The sequence below is a fragment of the Sorex fumeus genome, unplaced genomic scaffold (assembly GCF_029834395.1).
Source record: "Sorex fumeus unplaced genomic scaffold, SorFum_2.1 ptg000021l, whole genome shotgun sequence".
Taxonomy (NCBI): domain Eukaryota; kingdom Metazoa; phylum Chordata; class Mammalia; order Eulipotyphla; family Soricidae; genus Sorex; species Sorex fumeus.
In genome coordinates, this window is record NW_026606078.1 from 6307027 (window position 1) to 6330182 (window position 23156).

The 23156-nt window shown below is 44.5% G+C and overlaps 1 protein-coding gene across 1 annotated transcript in view; it reads right to left on the reverse strand.

The window, feature by feature from the left end:
- NID1 (nidogen 1) overlaps window positions 1-23156 on the reverse strand; it is a 99805-nt gene that overhangs the window by 34401 nt on the left and 42248 nt on the right. The window contains exons 8-12 of the mRNA XM_056113643.1: window positions 21917-22162; window positions 17244-17387; window positions 9737-9862; window positions 3254-3403; window positions 1909-2031 (exon numbers count right to left, since the gene is read on the reverse strand). Coding sequence (XP_055969618.1) covers window positions 1909-2031; window positions 3254-3403; window positions 9737-9862; window positions 17244-17387; window positions 21917-22162 — 789 coding nt within the window. The remainder of the gene's footprint in view (window positions 1-1908; window positions 2032-3253; window positions 3404-9736; window positions 9863-17243; window positions 17388-21916; window positions 22163-23156) is intronic.

The following is a 23156-nucleotide window of genomic DNA, read 5'->3' on the forward strand; positions in this document are numbered from 1 at the left end:
AAGAGTTCAGTCTCATGTGTCAAGAATCTTCTTGATCTCAGGACAGAAAACCTATGGTTTAGAGGGTTGAATCTGGAAAACCATCTGGCAGGTTCTCAGTTTTAGCTCTAGATATGGGTTATGTCATTGGGTTATGCCTATGGGTTATGCCATTATATTTTAAGTTTCAGCATCCACTGTATAAGGGGAGGTGGCAACCCTGTATGCCTGAAACCCTCTTGTTAATAACCCTCTGTAAATCAGTGTCTAGAAAAAAATTTTTTTAAAAGCATCTTTTTTAAAAAAAATTATTTATTTTTGGCATTTTGGGTCACACCCAGCAATGCTCAGGGGTTACTCCTATTTCTGTACTCAGGAATTATTCCTGGCAATGCTCAGGTGCCCATATGAGATGCCGGGGATCGAACCCAGGACAGCTGTGTGCAAAGCAAACACCCCACCTCCTGTATTATTATTCCATTCCCTAAAAAGACTTTCAAAAATGATGGGTGGAAGAGACAGGACAGGGGTTAAGTCTCTTGGCCTTGCACGTCTCTGACCCAGGTATGATCCCCATCCTGATATGGGGGTGATCCCTAGTGATTAAGGATGTGCCAGGATGATCCTCGAGCACAAAAAAACAGGAATAAATCCTGAGCACTGACAGGAGTGGGTGGCCAGGAGTGCCCCCCTCTTGCCCAATAATTGCAATTTGGACATGGAAGGGTTTCAGTTTGTATCCGGTTCTACATCAGTGGCCACCAGTTCCTGCCCTCCACTTCAGAGCATGTGTTGAGAGCCTCCATTTCGGGGTCTGATGCAGAACTTTAATAATGACAATCCTCATGATCAACAATATTTCACCCAAGTCTCAGGCCAGGGGCAGCTCAGGAAAAGAGACAGTCCACGGAGAGCAGATAATTCAGACAACTCTGTAGAGTGCCACTCATACCATCACCCCAACTGTTGGGTCTCCAATCCAGCCCATCCACCCCTACCCAAGCTTTACCCCTCAGGATGCAGAATCATGTGATAATTGATTTTATGCATCAAATTGAGCCACTGGGTGGCCAAATATGTCAAATATTATTCTGGGCATTTCAATGAGGTTATTTTTAAATTAAATAAGTTTTTATTGGACTTCCTCCCCATTTTTATTGAGGTACTGTGGTTTATAATAACATTAATGATAGTTTCATGCATACAACAGCACACTCTCCACCAGAGTCCACCTGCTTCCGTCCACCCATGCCCAGGTAAGCGCAGTTCTGTGAACCAGCTCTCTTGTCATTCCCCTGCTCTTTATCTTTCTGGCCCACATTTGAGAGCAATCATTCTGAATCCGTCCCTCTCCTCAACCTTCACCGGCATGATGCCCTCTAGCTCCATTCACAGAGAGCAAGTGCATGATATCCATGAGACTGACTTTTACCTTCACAGACTGAATAAAGCAGATTGCTTGCCTTAAATGGATCATTATCCAATTGGTGACTTAGAGCAAAAAGGTGATTTTTTTCTAAGTAAGAGAATTCTTCTTTCCTGAAAACCTATGAACAGGAGCATTTGTTTTTCCTGACCTTCAGACTCAAAAGAAAAGTACTAGTTCTCCCGGCCTCCAGCTTGCCACCTGCAGATCCTGGGACTTGCCTGCCGTTATAAGGATGTGAGCCAGGTCCAAGTAATAACTCTCTTTATCTATGGTCTGTGGGTTCTGTTTCCTTGGAGACCCCCGGACATCATGGTTCCTATGGAGTTATCTGCATAATCTGTCTGGCTCTGTGCCACTTACCAGTGCTCTCTACTCTCTTATCTCCATGGTCTTTAGGACTCTCTGTGGAGCCTCCCACACCGCCACCTTATTGCTGAGCCCAAACCACACACTCACTCAGTAGCCACAGAGGTAGCAAGGTCCATTGCCCCATGCCTTACCTCCAGGCACACAGCGGAAGCCATCTCCCTGGTAGCCAGGTTTGCACTGACACATGAAGGAGCCTGGTGTGTTGTAGCAGAAGGCATCAGGGTGACACCGGTTCAACTGGCATTCATCCACATCTGCAAAACAGACACCGGGTCCCAGGACAATGAGACTTCTTCCGGACCTCAGAATTACACAACCACTAAAGCCTCTTGTGCAACTCTCTGGGATGGACTTTCTGTTGTGGACCCTGAGATCTGGAACTCGCAAGACATCAAACAGTGACACCCTAGTCTTTATCGAGGGTATTTACTACAGATATCTGGCACTGACTTAACGGAAAAAATCAAGCTTGCAAAAGGAAAAAGAAGAGAGAATCTGTTTTGCATTATAAAATGATCCTTCCCATTATAAATTGAGAACTTCAAAAATTGAGTTTGGAGACAGATTAGCAGCTTGACAGAAAAACCTTGGCAACAAGAGAAAATTTACATGCAAATTATGAAGGGGACATAACTCAGAGCTTATTATCCATCCTTAGAGAGCTCTGACTTTTCAAAAATACTCTGCTATCATGGTAAGTAATTTTGTAATTTGAAGAACTAGGGCAATGGATTCCCTGTTATCTTATCTAAAATTATCTTGAGAGTACTCTGGCTCATCTCAGATATGAAGGGGTTCTGTGAAACGGCTTATTCTGAGTAAATAATTTATTTCATTTATTGAATAATCATTATTCAATAGTTATATATTTATAATAACAATGAATAATTATACATTCACTAATATATTCAATTTATTTGTTTGTTTGTTTTCCTTTTTGAGTCACAATCGGCAATGCTCATTCCTGGCTCTGCACTCAGGAATTACTCCTAGCAGTGCTAGGGGATCATATGGGATGCTGGGAATTGAACCCGGGTCAACCACGTGCAAGGCAAATGCCTTACCTGCTATACTATTGCTCCAGCCCCCAATATCTTCAATGCATTGACTTTTGGGGGGAGCAGAGTGTTAGAGCAGGCCAGGTGAATGACTATATATTATTAATTATATAACAAGCTGTACTTTACGCTCCCTGTGTGCAGACTACCTTTTCATCAAAGGCAAATCTACTTCCTAGAAGAGAGCAGGTGTTCATTGTCTGAATGCACAAGATCAGGAGGAGGAAGCCAAGTATCTTCCTCCATCCAGTGAGGCAGTCTCGCAAAGAGAATCTTAGATCAAACCACTGGAGATAGAGAAAGCAGCCCCTTGCCCAACAGAACTGAGTCAATTCTGCTGAGCAGTTGACAGATGGGAAGAGCCACTAAGGGAACGTTTATAGGTCATAGAAAGTTGAATGGAAGCTCCATCACGCACCTTGACAGGCTCGGCCATCCCCCGTGAAGCCCGGCAGACAGGAGCAGGAGTAGGAGGAGCCATGCGTGTAGATACACTGGGCCCGCTGAGGAATGTCACAGTCGTGTAGGCCAGCTGTGCAGTAGTTGATGGGGCGCTGGTGCTCAATAGCTTCAAACAAAGGAATGACGCACAGTGTTTGGAAGGAAGTACCCGAGTGGCCCCATGACCTTCCAACCTCCCTCTATCAGAGCAGGTGATATGGACAGGGAGGGGAGTGTGCCTGGACCATCGTGGCCAGACCTCTCAGGCCTCTCCCCTGCTTTCTCCTAGGCTGGTAGCTTCTATATCTGCCACAGAATTCTGTCTCTTAAGAGCTGTCAGACTGACACTATGGTTGGTCCTACAGCGTGGCTTTCAGGCTCAACCTTACTCCAGGCCTCTGCCTCACACCAGGTGTCCATTATTCAATTTCCCATTAGTTTGGACCCCCTTGGAGGTGGAAAACACTTCCTATGGCAACTCTGTTGTGGTGTGCTAAGAGCTAAGGAACTGATACTTCTACTTCCTGTCTTTAACCTTGACTGCTGGGCAGGTGCAACATTCACTCCAAAGGCCAAAGTCAAAGTCACATTCTACCAAGGAAGGGGCAATAGAATTTTCCAGGGCAACGAGTTAGGCATGGTAGAAAGACTCTGGGTCTTTGGAGTAGGAACTTCTGGGTTTGAACCTGATGTACAGGTGTCACCCTGCAAGGTTCTGGTCAATCGTGTAACTTCTCAGAGCCACAGACTCTTCCTAAGCAGAGTTGGAGTGAGCCAGTAAACCAAGCACAAGAAGGTTCAACAGAGGCGACTCACTTTCTAAAGGGATCTGCTGTTAAATCTCATAGGATAAGGGATTGGGAAGTAGGTGAGTGACACAGAGATCAGACACAGAGATCAGAGTTGTGGCCTCAAGATAGAAACCAAGGTCAGAGTTTAGGGGTCACTTCAACAGCTGGATCAGGTACTCTCGGGTTAATTTGGCTTTTGATGGTAAAGCACTGAGACCCAGGACAGAGCCCAGTCCTTGCAGTCTCGAAATGGGGCCATTCCTTTCTTCCAAGATAGTGCTTAACTGATTCCAGAAGCTGGAATTCCCAATCTTTTTCCTTAGTGAGATTTCCCAATATAAATTTCAGTTTACCTGCATCAAGAACTGAGAGGGAGAAAGAGAAAGTTCTAGCTCTCACCATTGCCAGGGGGACAAGGAAAGAGAAAGATACAAAGGACTCTGCCACAGGGCAAGGGAAATATTATATTGAGTGGAGCCCTTGCTTTGCATGAAGTTGACCCAGGTTCAATCCCTCTATCATTCTCTGAGTCCACCAGGTGTGATCCCTGAACACAGAGCCAGGAGTTACTCCTGAGCACTGCTGGGTGTGGCTCAAAAACAAACAAACAAACAAACAAATAAAATTAAAAAAAACAAGTCTCTGCTAAAAGAGAAATTTGCAAACTACTGGAGAATGGAAGTAGAACCTTCATAGGCTTAGATCAAGGGTGAAGTTAAAAACATCAAGGTCTGGGGAGATAATCCAGGTATCAAGGCTGTATACATATGCAGGGATTTGAGTTTGGGGTTTTTTTGGGAGGGGGAAGACGGCGGGGTTGAGGCCAAACCCAGTAGTTCTTTGGGATTAATCCTGGTTCTGGCTCAGGGATCATTCCTGGCAGTGCTCTGGGGACCATATTCAAAGCAAAGGATCAAATCATGGTTGGCCAAATGCAAGACAAACATCTAAACCACTGTACTCTTTCTCCTGTCAAGGATTGGAGTTTGATTCCCAGCACCATATAGACCTCTGACCACTGCTCTGGAGTGCCGCTTAGTACTGCTACAGTGGACCTGGTGGCCCCCAGTACTGCACTATAAGCACTGAAGCATGCTCAGGCCCAAGAGTAGTACTGATGGCCCCTGAGCATAGTTTGGGAAGCCCCAACTTAAAAAAAAAGAATATGAATTAATTCTATGAAATATGAGGTCCTCCTGGACCTGTCAGATGGATCAGATCTTGTGAGTCAAAAGGCAGCTCTGTTTTCAATGGCGACAGTGGGGCAAAGTTTTGTATAGAAAACAGTCTCCCCGATTATGCCTGCTCAGTCCAAACACACACTTCTGATTCTTTGGTCCACTCTGCTCTTCTCACTCCCTGTTATTTCTAACATTCTTTTTTCCTCTAGGGTCCTTCTTCCTGCCAGCTCCTTCTGCTTGCAAGACGTGAATGGGAATATACTTAAAGAATTGAGGAAAAAAAGAAAGAAAAATGGGAATGAAAGTATATTCAGACAGAACAAGCAGGGAATGAATCTTCCATCACTTTTCATTCTCCAGCTCTAATATGAAATGTTTGGGTCCTTTATAGCCATTAAGGAATCCATGTGTACAATGGAATACTATGCAGCTATTAGGAAAGATGAAGTCATAAAACTTATTTATAAGTGGTTGGTCATGGAGAGTATCATGCTAAGTGAAATGAGTCAGAAAGAGAGGAACAGACATAGAATTACTGCACTCATCTGGGGAATATAAATAATAAATTATGAGACTAATACCCAAGGACAGTAGAGACAAGGGCCAGGAACATTTCTCCATGGTTGGAAGCCTGCCTTATGAGCTGGGGGAGAAGGCAGCTGGAATAGAAAAGTGATCAATAAGTCAATGATGGTTGGAGGGGTCAATAGGGATGGGAGATGTGTGCTCCAAGTAGATAAGGGACCAAATGTGATAGCCTCTCGGTATCTGTATTGCAAGCCATAACATCCAAAAGTAGAGAGACAGTGTGGGACTAATTGTCTGCTATAGAGACAGGGGAAGGGGTGGAATTGGAGAGGAATACTGGGGACATTGGTGGTGGAAAATGTGCACAGGTGGAGGGATGGGTGCTTGATCTTTGTATGACTGAAACTCAAACATGAAAGCATTGTAAGCAATGCTTATGGTGATTCAATTAAAAAAATGTTTAAACAATTTAAAAAAGGAATCCATGTGCAAACTGTCTGCTCCAGCCTCCTTTCACTCCTTCTATAAACAGAGCCTCAAGGTCTCCTGTCCAGTCACAAACAAATGTGATCCTGTGCTTAAATTTTTGTTAGTTTGGACTTCTTTTGGTTTTGGGGAGACAACACCTGGCCATGCTGAGGGCTTACTCCTGGCAAGGCTCGGGCAGCAATATGGGGTGCAGGGGACCAAATCCAGGTCTACTGCTCAAGGCAGATACCCTACTCTCTGTGCTGGTTCAGAGCACACAGAGAGAAGAGCAGCTTGTCATCTGATTTTTCTAAATCAGATTTTCCATTAACATAAGACCATTTTTCATGCCAAAGTGGCTTTCTTCTTACAGACTTTAAACCTTTGCTGGCAACTCCTGACAGTTTAGTTAAACTGGTTTCATTTTTACAGCACACATAACATTGCTTAGTGGATGTCCATCTCCCTTCCATGCAGGGAAAATTTCTTCTGACTCAGCTCTTACTCCAGCTTGTGCTCAGGGATCACTCCTGACAATGCACAGGGAACCATATGGGGTGGCAGGGATTGAATCTGGGTCAGGAGCATGCAAAGCAAGTGGCCTACCCAGCGTACTATCTCACTGGGCCCTTTTCAAAGAGTAAGTTTAAAACCAGGACAGACACTGGCTCCATCCCTAAGAGAGAGAAACCGCTGCCCTTACATACCTCCAGGGGAGACCACAAGAGGGCCTGTGAGCAGCCGCTGCTTCCCTCCCAGGCCCTTGTGTGCACAGGGCAAGTCCCTGTGATGCCAACCTGCAGGCTCATATCATGCTAAACTGTAGGATAGGATGAAGTCATCATTTTTTTTGTTTTTAAATTTAATTTTGTTTTTATTTGGGGGCGGGGAACTTCACAAGCAGTGCTCAGGGGTCCCCAGGGTCACCCAGGCAGTACTCAGCTAACTGGGCAGAATGGTGCAGTGCTTGGGTTCCGCAGTGTGGTACTGCTTGGTCACCTTCAGTGATGCTGGGGAAGGTTAGAATATGGGGTACCAGAGTTCAGTGTCAGACACATACCCCTGAGCTATCTATTTTCCCAGCCTGGGGGAACACTTTAGAAGAGAGAGAGAACTTGGTTCAAACTGGGAATGGAAAAATTAAGTAGAATTGAATAGGAATTTGAGTTTTCACTATTCTGGTTTCTGCACCTCTGAGAAGAACCCTGGAGTAGGACCCTGACCCACAATGAGCTGAGCACAGTGGTGGGGCCAGGTGTCATGAGGGAGAAGGAAGGAGGTGCTTGAGGCCAGGACAAACTAAGGGAAGTGAAAAAAAAGGGTGGAGAAGAAGGACTGGAGACATAGTACAAGGGTTAAGGTGCTTGCCTTGCACACAACTAACCTAATTTCAATCCTCAGCACTGTCAGGAGCGATCCCTGAGCACTAAGTCAGCTGTTAGGGTACAGCCTCTTCTCCACAAAAAACAAAAAGGGTTGAAGAACCAGCAGGATGGAAGAACAAAAGATCCTTCTTTGGGCCGCAACACCTGGAAACCTTATGCTTTCATGCCTCAGTGGCACCTAACTATCTGTGAGTGAGCTTCACACTCACTTCTGAACAACAAGATCCTCTATGCAAACAAAACTTTACTCAGAATTTGGTAGGTAACAAACAAAAAAGGCCAGGGATGGGGTTCAGGTAATACAGCACATGCCTTGCATGAGTGAGATCCTGGGATTGATCCACAACACAGCCAACACTGGTGGGGTTAGTGGGGGTGGTGGGTATAAAGGAAGAGGAGGAGAAGAAGGAGGAGGAGGAGGAGGAGGTGGTGGAGGAAGAGAAGGAGAGAGGATGGAGTTTGGGGTAGAATATACCAGTCCACCCTTGAAACATAGACAGCTCCAAGGACCCCCAAGGAACATCATGATCCCAGGATCCTACATAATTGCATGTTATAGATAAGGAACTCAGAATCAGAGAGGTTGAGAACCTTCCAAAGAGTATAATGTCCAGGAGTAGGTCTTTGCAAACCAGCAGTTTTGCACCCTCTCCTGGCTCCTCAGCTGAATGTGGCTGTCAGAATGTGGCAGCATCAAGAGAGCCAGGACATCCTTACAGCAATACAGCTGTCCCACCCAAGTGACAACACAGCTGTCCCACGCAAGGCTTAAAAGTTCCACTACCCCAATTTGAGTCAGATGCAAATGCACTGACCCCAATTTGAGTCCAAATGCAAAATGCAAATATTTTTATTGGTGTGGCCAATATAAATAAACTTTCAAATCTGCTCAAAAAGCAAAGAAAGGCAGGCCAATTACACAGAAAATGTTGTTTTCTATTAAAAAGAAGAAAAATGATAAACTTTAGAAGAGCTTAAGTTTCAACTCTGCAAAAGGGATGGGCCTCTGAATTCACAGATGTTTGGGTCACACTCAAAATATGAGAACTGCCTGTTCCTTCCCGCCCTCACCCTGGGACCACGGCAGTCTCATCTGAGCTGCAAGACAACAAACAGAAAGCAACCCAGGTTTTAGTAAATAGCTAGCAAGGCAGAGGCGAAGAGTGAGTTCAGCAAAGAGGTCAAATAGGAATAGGAATCTGTTTCAAATTGGGAAGAAGTGTCAAGTTCCAAGGGCCCTCCAAATCAGGAAACTTAAAATTGATTTTAAAATTCTTGGAACCAACAGGTTTAGGAACAGTTAGGAATAGTAGGAAAATGGGCCAGGGAGGTAATGCAGGAGGTAAGGCACTTGCATTGGACATAACCCTGGTTCAAGTCCCTGGCACTACATAGTCTCTTGAACATCACCAGGGGTCACTCATGAGCATAAAGCCAGAAAAAGCCCCTGTGAGACACTGGGTATGGGCCACCCCCAACCTTCTCCAAAACATAAACAACAACAACAAAAAGAGAAAATGGAAATGATCTGGCTTCTTATGGTTGCCCCGGGAACATCATTATCCAAATCTTCTTCATTACCTTAAGTATAATGTGCCTAATTCATAGCCTCATCTCACTTTCTTTGATAAAGCAAAGACATTAGCTACTACCTGTGGCTTGTAAAATTGAAATCCCTGAACAGACAGTGCCAAAGGGAACTTCAGATGTAAATCAGGAAGAATTCAACCAAAGGATAAGATCCTTCAAGATCAAGGCCAAGGCCACTAATTACAAGGAGAAACAAGTCTAATTGTTTTAATGACTATTCAAAGGGTAATAAAATAATTAAGGAGTTTTTAAAGGTAGGGAACTAAATGCAAAAGGTTATAATAGGTGAGGCGATACTATTACTAGCAGAGACAAGCATCCTGCTTATTCCTGTACATGTGATGCTTCAGGTAGTTGGTGGGAAGAAAGTCTGACTTATCTTGGCAAACTGCCCTTCCCAATTCCAGAAACTGCCACCTTCCATCTCACCCAACACCGGGTGCAATAAGACCTTTTCTGTAGACTCACTACCATATTCCATAGGAATAACTGAATGAAGCATTACTACAAAACTTACCTGTGCACACTCCCGTGTCTGAAAGCTGATAGCCCTCAACACACTCACAACGGAAGGTTCCAGGGAGATTATTGCAGACCGCATGGCTCCCACACACCGAGGGTTGCTCAGAGCACTCGTCGATATCTACAGGAAGGTTAAAAAAAAAAAGACAAAGCTTCAAGAACATCTTGCATAACAACATTGCTAAAGAGCATAAAAGAGAAGCCATTTTCCTTTGACCAGAACAATCTTAGAGCAATTTTTCTATATTCCCAAGCACTGTTAAATCAGAGTTTTTAGAGGGGGAGGGATGTAGAAAAGGGGGGCGTTCTGTACATAACTTTAAAGGAAGAGTATGTTTCCACCTCTCCTGGAGCTAGCTGCTAAGTCTGAAGCCCATTAATATCAGATTAGCAAAAACATGTCAAAGTTTTGCAGATCAGTGTCCTGATTCTAAGAAACAGAGCAAATTTAAATAACTATGGCTTGGAGGGATCAGGGGGATAGTGCAGGGGGTAATGTGCTTGCCTTGCACTAAGTCAACCCTGGTTTGATCCCCGGCACCACATAAACTCCCCTGAGTCCCACTAGGAGTGATCCCTGAGCACAGAGCCTGGAGGAAGGCCTTGGAGGTGTATCCCCCAATAAAGATATACTGATTATTAAAATCCTGTCTTTCTCTAGTTGTAGTTACAAACAAAAGTTGAAGCATTTCAATTTAATTTCTTGAATTATCAAGAGCTTCACGAATTGAAAAGGAAGCCCTTATTATATATATTCATATTATTCACCACCCATAGGGTGGTGCCCTTTCATATTGTGTTACTATAGCCAATCCCTAGGGTGATGGGGAACAAAAACATGTGCTTTAGAGTGGACAATAGTTAGGTTTAAATCCCATTTTCTTTAGTTACCGGTGTGTGTGGTCTCAGATTGAATCAGATTCTTCTCTCTCAGTCTTAGTTTTCCTGCTGGTAAATAAGCTAATACAGGTAAATAACTAAAACTCATCTTAAAGGTGTTTTTTTCTTTCTTTCTCTTTGGGTCACACCCAGCGATGCATAAGGGTTACTCCTGGCTTGGCACTCAGGAATGACTCCTGGCAGTGCTCATATAGGATGCTGGGAATCGAACCCAGGTCAGCTGTGTGCAAGGCAAATGCCCTACCTGCTGTACTATTGCTCCAGCCCCTTAAAGGGTTTTATTGCCTGTGGATTACAGAAAATAGATATAGGCCAGAGAAGCACTAGCAGGTTCAAAAAAGAGAGCTATTATTATAATTATTAGGGATTTATCCTTTCCACTAGCCATGGACACACATTCTAGAACATGAGCCTCAGGAGGCCATCAGGCACCAAGGACCAATCTGTGGCAGAAAGGCTGACTGGCTCAAAGGAAAAACCAAGATAATCTGGGATTGGTGTCCACTGATGACAAATGAGCAGAGTTACAAGTACGAGATGTGTGCAAAGAAGATTCATTATTGCTAAGATCACTCAACTACTCTCTCACTCTTAGTATCCACCCCTACCTCTCAGACACACATACACAGACAGACACACACACACATTTAATCTTTCACACTTGGGACACAAGCCTCATATGTCTACCTGCAGTCTTATCATTGGTGAGATGAATGTGTTGTGTTGCTGTTTTATTCACAACACTGCACCAGAAATGCATTTTGGGGTACAATTTGACCAATATCCTGCAAAAACCTGAGCCAGAAGTTATTCAGCTTTTAAAAATATATATACTGCAATCAGATGGGCTGGACACATAATGCGATTTGAAGACAACTGTTACCGACTGGATTCCACAGGACATCAAAAGAACGCCTGGGCACCCACCCTCGGGATGGTCAAACTTTGTCATCAAGACCCTAAACGAACGGTTTAATGCTCTTCGTATTCCTGGAGTGAACAGACGCGACTGGCCTACACTAGCACACAACAGAATAAATAGAGACGTTACTAGCGTCTGCTCGAGCAAATCGATGAGCAACGGAATGACAAGTGATCCAAGTGATCCTGCAATCCACATTTCTATGAAATGTATAAGACAGAAGATATCATCTGGGGAACTGTGCTAGTCTAGCTGAAAGATTACAGAATAAACCCCTCCCTAGACAGCTTCTTCTATGGACTGAAGACAGAACAGGGGTAGAGGGACATTCAGCAAGTGGTGGTCTTTTGTTTACCAGCTGCTGCTCCAACAGCCTGGAGAAAAAGGCCTTTTCTTGTCTCTGCAAGACAATCCTCAGAGGATACTCTCATCATAGATGTCTGAGCACACTATCCAGACTGCAAAGCTCCACAGCTTAGACTCAACTGCCAAAGTGCCCAGAACAACATTTTCAATCAAAGGGACAGAGCAAAGTCATCAGAGGAACTTTTCCAAGCTCTATTTTCTTTTTTTTTTTATTTTATTTATTTATTGAATCACTATGGGAAAAGTTACAGAGCTTTCAGGTTTAGGTCTCAGTCACGTAAATAACAAACACATTTCCCTTTACCAATACTTATTTTAACCGCGAACCCCAATAGAACCCCACCTCTCACCCCTCCCAATGCCTGCGAGGCAGATGAATTCTAGTTAACACTCTATCTGCTTTGATTAGATTCATTGTTTCAATAAAAGATGCACCACTATTATTTAGAGTTTACTCCCCCCCCCCAAATGAGACATGCTGAAAAAGCATTGTGAAATGATTTGCTTTCTACAGCTGGGTTCAAGAATTAAATGTTGGTTTTAGATTTCCGCTATTTTACTTATTAACCCTGGAAGTATTTCTACTGAAAGTCAGATAATTAAGAGATTGGTTTCTGTGCTCTGGAGTTGTGGCCGTGCTGGAAAGCCGCTCGTGGGGGGCAACTGGTGACCTCGGTAGGGTGTGAAGGACGGACTGGAACGCCCCCTTTCCCATGAGGTTTTAGTCACCCCCACACCCCTGGCTCATATCTGCTGTCCACAAGGCGCCCATGCGGCCGCCATCTTTCTTTCCAGAGAGGAGAGGGCGAATGGGGCAACACCCTTTCCCCTCCGGGCAGACATGATGGCCTGGATTAATGCATAGTCAATCGCTTTTCTGCTCCAAATGGCTGGTTTTCTGTGTTAAGTCCTTGTCCTTCTGGGGCCATGGCCGTGCCGGAGAGCCGCTCGTGGGGGGCAACTGGTGACCTCGGTAGGGCATGAAGGATGGACTGAAACACCCCCCTTCCCATGAGGCCCCTGCCGCCCCCGACCCCTGGCTCAAACCTGCTGTCCACGAGGCTCCCACAAGCTCTATTTTCAATTGGAAGATCTACAGACATGGAAGCTATGTGTTTTGAAATTTTTCTTAGGGTGATTAAAAGGCTTTGTGCCCCTCATGTCCTATCTGGAAAACAAGGATATTGACAAACAGGATCTGGGGCCATAGAGAAAGAAGAGCTCCCTAGAACAACTTTCACTGCAGGTTTAAACATTTCACCCAAGATGGATGGTCTTTAGCTTTAGAGCAAGACTCCAGCAACTTCTCCAAGAATGCTTCACTCCGTTTTAGAAACTCCTTTCGTTTAATACTGAATTTCAATCCTCTCTTTTATAAATGGAGACTAGTACTTTAATTCCTTAATCCTTTCTTTAGTGGAAATAAAGAATGAATGATACATCTTGTAAAAAATCACAATATCTGCTTAAAGATGTTTGTTCTTACTCAGTATCTGGTCAACCTCTTCTCTGTGAAGAGATTCTTCACTTAAGCCAATTTCTAATCCAATGGGAAAATGCTGGATGAATTCTGTAATCATTGCTTCCTTTCTGACTTCTTTTTGAAGAGTGGCTACTTTTTACTATTTTCAACAGCTCTAAGTTTCTCCAATTTGCCCCCTTTTATAAAGGTCAGGTTTTCTGAGAAGAGTTTCCTGATTGATTTGTTAAATGACTTGCATGTGCTCAAAGTACTCAAGGAGCTATTAGGCAAAGCTATCTTTATAGACTCTTGCTGAGAAATATATAGGAGCCATCCTACCAGGCAAACAGCCCTGTGATTCAACTAGATACCTCCAAGTCAATTTAGTGAATCACTATGCTGTCTCTCTCCAACCCCAGTTTTGTTTTGTATGTCGTCTATTATATCACTGCTACTAATACTGAATTACACAGATGCATCCTCTCTCTCTTCTTTCCAGGTCAAACCCAGACATACATGCAGTGATCTGCTTAATGCAATTTCCTATCCACAGCCAAATGTCTTGATGCATGTCCTCTGCAGCTCATCCTCATGACCTGGAACCAAAAAACTAGCCTGCCTGAGAACATAACCACATCCCATGGTTCTAATCTGCCCAAATGAGGACTCACTCAGGACAAAAGCAAGCCTATGCACCGTCACCCATCTTCTTGCTGAGATCAGATAATAAAACACTTTTCTTTGATAATAAAAGATAGACAGTATGGCTTGTCATGCCTTGTGATGTGAAGAGAGTCCCTGAGTGAAATTTGCCAGAGATCTGAACTCAGCAGCAAGTGGCTGGGGTAGCTCCATGCCTGAGTTGGCTTATGAATTTGTAACAGGAGTTAGTAAGTCTGAGAGACTGTATGTTTTCACTGAAGAAATGAAAATATCTCATCACCCTCTTAAGGGTCCTAGGAGGGTTCACACACACATAGTATGATGCTACTTCAAACTGGCAGGAGCCAATTCAGCCACTTAAGACTGTTGGGAAATACAGGGGTCAGAAGGTTGGCTCAAAGCACTGGAGTGCATGCTTTGCATCTGGATCCCTGGGTCTGATCCATAGCACATGGTCTGCTAAACCCTGAATACCACACTGGAATAGTCCGTGAGTACCACTAGGTGTGCCGCTCCCTACCCTCACTGGTCATGCTGATCAGAGGTGAATAGAAACTATGTCCCCTTCCCAGTGGAACGTTACAAGGATAGGGAATTTCATATCAGAACCTACCACATAGCCAACATTATCAGCAAGTTGGCTAAACAATCATACAATCTGTTTTTGTAAGCTCAAGTCCCTGCTCTGTTAGTTCAGAAGTTCCAAGTAAAGCTTTATCCTGAAGCAAAGAGAGCAATAACCTGCAGTTGTATCAGCTAATCTTCCTATTAAAAATCAGCACACTAAATCAGTTATTAGTAGGAGGCATGGGATTCCAGATTGGGGGCACTGTTCCCAAATTCCAAAGCTGCTGGACTCACTCACCATCTTCTTATATCTTTGTCTTCAAGGGTACTGCTCACCCTTCTGGTCAAATCCATATGTGCATATCAGTCCTTTCACTGGAGGGCCTACTTTCGGCATTTGCTATGCTTGTTAGTGAGCTCACTGCTGCACATTTAGGTAACAGCTATTACTAAACAATCACTGGTTGAAATACCCGACATTCTGTGCACTCTTCATTGATTCAGGAGTCAGCTGGCTACTTGGTAATGGACTGAAATTCAGTGCCAGTCATAAGAAGCAAGCTGTCGGGGCTGGAACGATAGCACAGAGGGTAGGGCATTTGCCTTGCATGAGGCCGGTTTGATTCCCAGCATCCCATAAGGTCCCCTCAGCATCACCAGGAGTAATTCCTGAGTGCATGAGCCAGCAGTAACCCCTGTGCAACGCCAGGTGTGGTCCAAAAAGCAAAAGGAAAAAAATAAGTAAGCTGTCTAGTGAAAGCATTTGAAATGAAATATAATAAAGTAAGAACAACGAGAAGGATCCATCATATATATACACTGGAGTCACAAAATTAAACTCCTATACTGTATCAGAGGCTCACTTTAATGAACCTCAATTTTCTCATCTACAAATATGAGAATGAATCTCCTACCCACCAGGATGCTCATTCATTGTCTACCCCCACTCTCCACCAAAAAAGAAAAAAATAAAACAAACAAAATGACCCAGAAACAAAATAACAAATACTGGTGAGGTTGAGAGAAACTGCAGACCTTGTACATTGTAGGCAGGTACAGGTTGGTTGCAGCTGGTACGGAAAATGGTATAGTAGCTCCTCATAAATTCAATTCTAAGATTAGCCCATGATCTAGTCATTATGCTATTTGAATACACCACAAATACACCCCAAAGAGCTAAAAGCAAGGCTGTAAGTAGGTTCCTGTATACCCATATTCACAGCAGAATTATGTACATTTACAACAGTCCAGACAGAATAAAATATCTTTCTAAGGAATATCACCATGTATTACAAGGAAATAAATTTTGGCACACATTACATGAATAAACCTAGAGGACATTATACTAACTAAAATAAACCCAGGCACAAAAGAGCAAATATTATATGATCCCATTTATACAAGGTGCCAAAAGTCAAATTCAGAGACAGCATGTAGAATGGTGACTGTCAAGAGTCATTAGGAAGAGGAAGTTGTTGTTTATTGGGTATGGAGTTTCAGTTTTGCACAATGAAAAGACTTCTGGAGATAGATGTTGGTGATGGTTAACAATATGATATACTAAAGCTACTTAGCCGCTCAAAATGGGAGGACTCTGGATTTTCTATTAAAAGTATTTAACTACCATTAAACATATATTACTTTTTTATATTTATATGTGTATATATATGTATATATGTATGTATGCATCTATATTGATTTTGGGGGCCATACTCGAGGTGCTCAGGACTCATGTTCAACAATTCATGGGAGACTATACAGTGCTAGAGATTGGAACTAAGTCTCCTGTATGCAAAGAATGGGCTCCAGCCCACTGAGTTCTCTTTGGCCTCTAAAATAATTTTTATAAAAACCTTGCCCAGTAGTGCTCAGCAACCACTGTCCATTCTTCATGCTGCAGTGGCCATATGGTGCCATGGATTGAACACAGCACCTGACATATACAAGGCAAGAGGCTCTACCACTTGAGCCACATCCCTGCCCTTGGAAATAATTTTTAAAGACAGAATTAGGAGAATATTTCATTAAAGGTGTTGAACTGGGGGCCGGAGAGATAGCACAGCGGGTAGTGCATTTGCCTTGCACGCCGCCGACCCGGGTTCAATTTCCAGCATCCCATATGGTCCCCTGAGCACCTCCAGGAGTAACTCCTGAGTGCAGAGCCAGGAGTAACCCCTGTGCATTGCTGGGTGTGACCCAAAAAAAGCAAAAAAAGAAAGGTGTTGAACTCAGTGAGCTGATGTTAGTGATGCCCCTAAAATAAACAGTGCTTGGGTTTTCTCCCATTCACAGTTTATGGATACATTGTGAGATTATAAGCAGCCCTGATACTAATGAGTCAGTAAACCTCTGTGTTCCTAAAGTAAAGAGTAATGTGGCCTTAGACAGCTTACTCTACCACATTGAGTCGGTGCACTGGATGGGCTGAAAGAAAGGGGAAGTACCTCAATATTTTTAGGGAACACCAGGGGGATCCACAATCAGGAGAGCCTGCCTGATCCAACAGGACAGATCTGACCGGTGCTTCCTTTCCTCCCTGAGCTCTCACCCAACAGAGCTGCTTCCTCTGAGCCCGAGAACCCCCTCTCCTACCCCGACAGCAGTCAGAATTGAAGGTTGTACCATAACAAGTCTGGCCATCTCCCCGAAAGCCGATGGAACATTCACAGTTGAACTGTGTCCCGGGGCCCGGCCGACAGGCTGCGTTGGTGTCGCACCCATGAGTGCCGATGTAGCAAGGATTCTGAAGGGCATCTGGGGAGCCATCTGGAAGGAGAAACAGCAAAACTTGATGAGTATTCCAACATCTGTAGAAAGGAAAACCTGACTGACAACCAGGAGGATGGCGGGTGGTCTGCAATAGGACATCAGTCCATTCCTATAGCACTCAGGGCATGCCTGCTGACCCACATCTGCTCCTGTCACTGGAAAGCATTTTCCCTGGCAGAGGGCCTGGGAGTATCTTACATGGCAATGGCAGAACTGAGATCTTAAGACCAGAGATGTGCAGTCAGAAAAGCCGAAGGTGCTTACTACTGGCTTTCACCACCACCTGCCTTATTTATTTTAAAACATTTTAATGACAGGAACATGCTCATAAGAAAGGGTCATCTTAGGGCTGGAGGGATAGCACAGCGGGTAGGGCATTTGCCTTGCACGCTGCCAACATGGCTGACACAGGTTCGATTCCCAGCATCCCATATGGTCCCCCGAGCACTGCCAGGAGCAATTCCTGAGTGCATGAGCCAGGAGTAACCCCTGAGCATCGCCGGGTGTGACCCAAAAAGCAAAAAAAAAAAAAAGAAGAAGAAGAAAGAAAGGGTCATCTAAGCCATCTAAGCACAAAACCTTTATTGTGTCAAAAAATAAGAGTGCTCTATGAATGCAAACCCAGTATCAAGAGTGATTTTCTTGGACTCATCTTCGGTTCTGGGATTCCCATCAGGTTCTGGCCGCAAGCAAGGCTGGAGCCTTAACCCCTGTACTCTCTCTTTCTCCAGCCCACCACAACGTCACTTTCAAGGATCAGGGAAAAGAAAAAATATGCCCCTGGGAAAAAAGACAGTGGGAACCTAAGGCTTCCAAAGAATGGTGTCCAGGCTTTCTCAAGAAAGTGGAGATGATTTGTTTCCTAAGCAGGCTCTTGAGCAAGAAGGTGGGGTTATGGCCAGCGGAACGAGGCAGAGGTTAACTGGGGAGAATAGGGCTGGAGTGAGAGCACAGTGGGGAGAGCGTTTGCCTTGCATCGGCTGACGTGGGTTCAAGTCTCAGCATCCCATAAGGTTCCCTGAGCACCACCAGGAGTAATTCCTGAGTGCATGAGCCAGGAGTAACTCCTGTGCATTGTCAGGTATGACCCAAAAAAGAAAAAAAAATAGTGGGGAGAGTGGTGGATGAGGTGCAGCGCAGTGGAGCACCAGAGGCTGATTCCCAGGACACATAAGTCCCCCTCCCACACACACACACACACACACACTCCCCCCTCACACACACACATATACACACCCCACCCCCTGACACAGTGCATTTGCTGCTTCTCCTGTCACCTAGCACCTGGGGCTAATTTTTGTTTCTGAATGATTCGGGGCATGGTGCACCCCTCTGACAGAGAGCATGAGCAGAGGAATGTTCAGGAAGCTCCAGCTGAAGATGTTGCTCTTGGCACTGCTTTTACCTCAGTCTGCAGATTCTGGATCCCTCCTTTTCCCAAGCATCTCCCTACCCACCATCATGATTTCTACCACCAAGGTTAAGGAGAGAACCAGTAGCCTGTAGTCCTCAGTCGAAAAGCTGGTCCCCTTTCTTCTTTCTCCATCTCTACCCCTAAGAGACTCCAGCAACAGGTATTTTCACTTCCTAACTCACCTTTCAAGGCTCCTGTTACAATTTCTCAACTCTAACTCCCTTCCATATTTTACTGACACACTGCTGAAAATGTCCAGTTTGGTTGGAAAAGCATCTGAAGAATGACTTTTTATTTTTTAAATGCTATCATGTACTAATATTTAGGCATTGAATATAAGAGAATTTCCTCTCTAAACATGTATACATGAAGAATATGACTTTTGAATCTGCTCAAATTGTGTCTGTAAGAAATGCAAATGGCCAAGGTCAGTGAATAGACTAGTGTTATTCATGTGGATTTCAGGAGTCTGGAGTTGGAAAACCCGACCCTGAAAAAGAACAGATTTCACCTTCATCTTGAGAAAAATGATGAGCAATGAAGTGAAAATGTTTTGATTCACCAAATCTGCAAAGTCATTCAAATGATCATGTGAAATCCAACTGTGATTCTCTTTATGTACATGAGAAAGGATTGGGTGTTACTAGAAGTGTGTAGAAATTTAATGATATAACTCTTAAAGTTTTGCATTGTTTAGCGTTCACTGTTTTCTTGGAAACAACCACTGGTTTTGCTCACTGTCGCTTCAATGACCATCTCTGGAAGAGGGAGGGAAAAGGGGGAAGGGGGAAGAGGAAGAGGGAGGCAAGAGAAGGGATAAAGAAGACAGGACAGGGAGGAGGAAGATGGGGAGGAGAGTGAGAGAAGAGAGAGTCGGGGAGATTGTATTTGCGGCATGTGGAGTCAGGGCCAGAGAAGACAAGGAAGGAGCGTTCATGGGGGGCCCACCACTCACTAGATCCTCTGCAAAGCATTTCTAAGCAACTTCTCTCTTTCAGTCATTCTGCAGCTAACGACACCAAAATTCACAGGTTTTCCACATCCAACATTTCCATCAAGGCTTGGAAACATCCAGAAGGTCAACAGAGGACAGACCTGTATGCCAGTTATGGGTCCTAGCTTGATCTCAAGGCAGATAAGAATCGGGTAAAGAACTCTCTGGCCTTCAGTCGGGTATCCTAGAGGAAAGGGCAGTTCAGATAGAGAAGGGAGCACCAAATAAAGGGTGTTTGGAGGATCCTCCCAGGAGGGGAGATGCATGTCGAAAGTAGACTATGGACTGAACATGTTTGCCACTCAATGCCTCTTTTGCAGACCACAACACCCAAAAGGAGAGAGAGAACACAGGGGATTGCCCTGCCACAGAGACAGGGGGGATGGGGGGATGGGGGTGGGGGGATATTATCCATGGTGGTGGAAAATGGGCACTGGTGGAGGGATGGGTATCTGATCATTGTATAATCGAAACCCAAGCACAAAAAATTGTAAATCTACAACTGTACCTCATGGTGTTTCACTAATTAAAAAAAAAAAAGAACTCTCTGGCCTTTCTAGTTAAAATGGTGTTTCACTAAAAAAATTTAAAAAAAAATAAAAGAAACCCAAAAAAATATGTGCTAAACTCTATGGTTTGGAACTACAGCTGTCAAAGGACAAAAACCTCATGTTCCTACTTTTTGGAGATAAGCAAGGACAAGTTTGGGCACCTGCAGACGTGGCCTTTCCCTCTCTCTAGGTCTAGAAGGGACCCCAAGCACAGGTGAAAAACAACTCCTAGATCCCACACTTAGAGAACCCCAGAGCTTAATGATGTGGTGATGTGGTACCTGACACCAGGCTATGTTGTGACCTGCTTCCCACAGGCCACATACGATCACACAGGAGATATGGAGCCCAGGGAGAGAGAGACTGAGGTGGGTACCCTGTCTGACTCTCCCCAGTGCATCAGATTTCCTCAGGCTTCCAACACACGTTTCTTTCCTGGTGAGTATTTTAAATGCTCTGCCCAGGCTAGTTGATGCATCTGTTCTAAGCTGGAACTCAACAGGTTATTTTAATAGTTTATCTCAATAGATGACATGACTTTTGGGAACAGAAAAAAAAGGAGACATTTTAGCATTTTTACCACACACCAGAGCTGTAGAACTATTGGGTATCACAGGTATGTCACGAACTGTATATCACTCACTAACTGAGGTGAGCCTTTTGAATGGAGTTTCCACACAGAACTCCAAATGGCCAAAGTCCTCATTGTCACTATTCTTTTATTTATTTATTTATTTATTTATTTTGCTATTTGGGTCACACCGGCCATGCACAGGGGTTACTCCTGGTTCATGCACTCAGGATTTACTCCTGACAGTGCTTGGGGGACAATATGGGACTCTGGGGATCGAACATGGGTTGGCCACGTGCAAGGATAACACCATACCTGCTGTGCTATTGCTCCAGCCCCCGTTCTTTATTTTAAAGAAACTTACATATTCACTCCCACACCACCAGAAAACCCCAACTTGGGCAGGTAAGAATCAGGTTCAACAGATAAGAATCCACAACTCCAGCTTGGGGTTTTCTGGTGGTATGGCTTCAATGAAGGAAATAGCAGAAGTCAGTGGAAGAAAGGCAAAAGTGGCGAATCCCACAGGGAAAACACTCAAAGTGGCCCAACCCGAGGAGGCCTCTAAAGGAGCTTAAAGCAGCAGCCGCAGAGATAGATGGCAGCAATGTAGTGGTTCATGCTCTCTGTCTCCTCTCATGCTCCCTTGTGCCGCATCCCCCCACCCCCACCCCATCCCTCCACATCTCCGCCCCCTCTCCTCCCAAGGAAGAAGTCCCAACTCCAAGCAAAAAGCTCAGCAGGAAAAAGCTCCTGGAAGAAGACATTCCCTCCCCCCCCCGCAAAAAAAAAAGAGGTTATACGTCCACCTTTGCCCCCAAATTACTTGCCCTCAGGTGAAGGTTTGCCCTCCAACCAATCACACAGCATAAGGGACTAAGAGGAAATTTTAATCCTCTGGCTCCTTCCTCCACAACACTGAAGAAATGGAAGAATGCATGTCAAAAGGTTCAGAGAGAGGCACACGTGGTGCCTACTCCAAGCACCCTCTCTTACCCCTCACAGAACCAATGGAGTTGCTCAGAGCGTAGCGCAAGATCTTCTCCTCCTGGTTATACAGGACGAAGACACTGTCCACCGAGAGTTGTTGAGTGCTGGGCAGGGCAGGCCGGGAGACATCATGGGGACACTCCTGGAAGGTGATGGTCTGGCGCCACTGGTACGTGTAGATATTTGAAGAGGTAGCTCCACCCCTCTCAGGCTCTGTCACCGTATACTCCCGGGTGGAGGAAGATGTGATCACTGGGATGCAGGAGGAAAGAAGGGAAACAGACGAGTTCTTTAGGACGCAGAAGATTTCATCATGGGCTTATCAACAGTGACTACCACCCAATCCCGAAATTCTACCAGAGGCAAGACCAGGTGGAGTATGTGACAAAGGCCATTGACTTTTGAGCCTTATTCTGCTAGACTTCCCACATCATTATTGGCATTAGTGTTATTTGTTGCCTGTTCTTACCAAGTGCTTCTCTACACATTCTGATCTTGTGTAAAACCAGCACGAAGATTAAAGCTCAAGAAAAGAGCACTTGCTTGAAAGGAGACACTCTTGAAATCACTCCTCACACCATCCCTCATTAGAAGTGTGATTGCAGACCTGTTTCTAAGTCCTTGGCATCAGTTTCTTTTACTACATGGATTGGTGTGAGAATGAGCTATACATAAAGTTTCTGTTGTGTAGTAGGCTCATATTATGATTTTTAAAAAACTGCCATTCATGGGGCCAGAGAGAGGGTAGTGATTGCCTTGCATGTATTGTGCTTGCCTTGCACGTGGCTGAGAAGGGTCAACCCCTAGCACCCCATATGGTCCTCAGAGTCTGCTAGTAATGATTGCTGAGTGCAGAGCCAGGAGTAAGTTCTAAGCACCACTAAGCCCAAAAAACAACATAAAAAAATCTACCACTGGGCTGGAGCAATAACACAGTGGGTAAGGTATTTGCCTTGCATGTAGCTGACCCAGGTTCAATTCCCAACATCCTGTATGGTCCCCCGAGCACCGCCAGGAGTAATTCCTGAGTGCATGAGCCAGGAGTAAGCCCTGTGCAATGCTGAGTGTGACCCAAAAAGCAAAAAAAAAGTCTATAACTGATGGAGCATTTTTCATCATGACAAGCAGAATGCCAACTGCTATGTATAGTTGATCTCACCTAAGATTTAATAAACAACAGTTCCTAGGTATAACCCTATGATATTAATGAATAAGACATTAAGTGGCTTTCAGTAGTCAGTTTTGA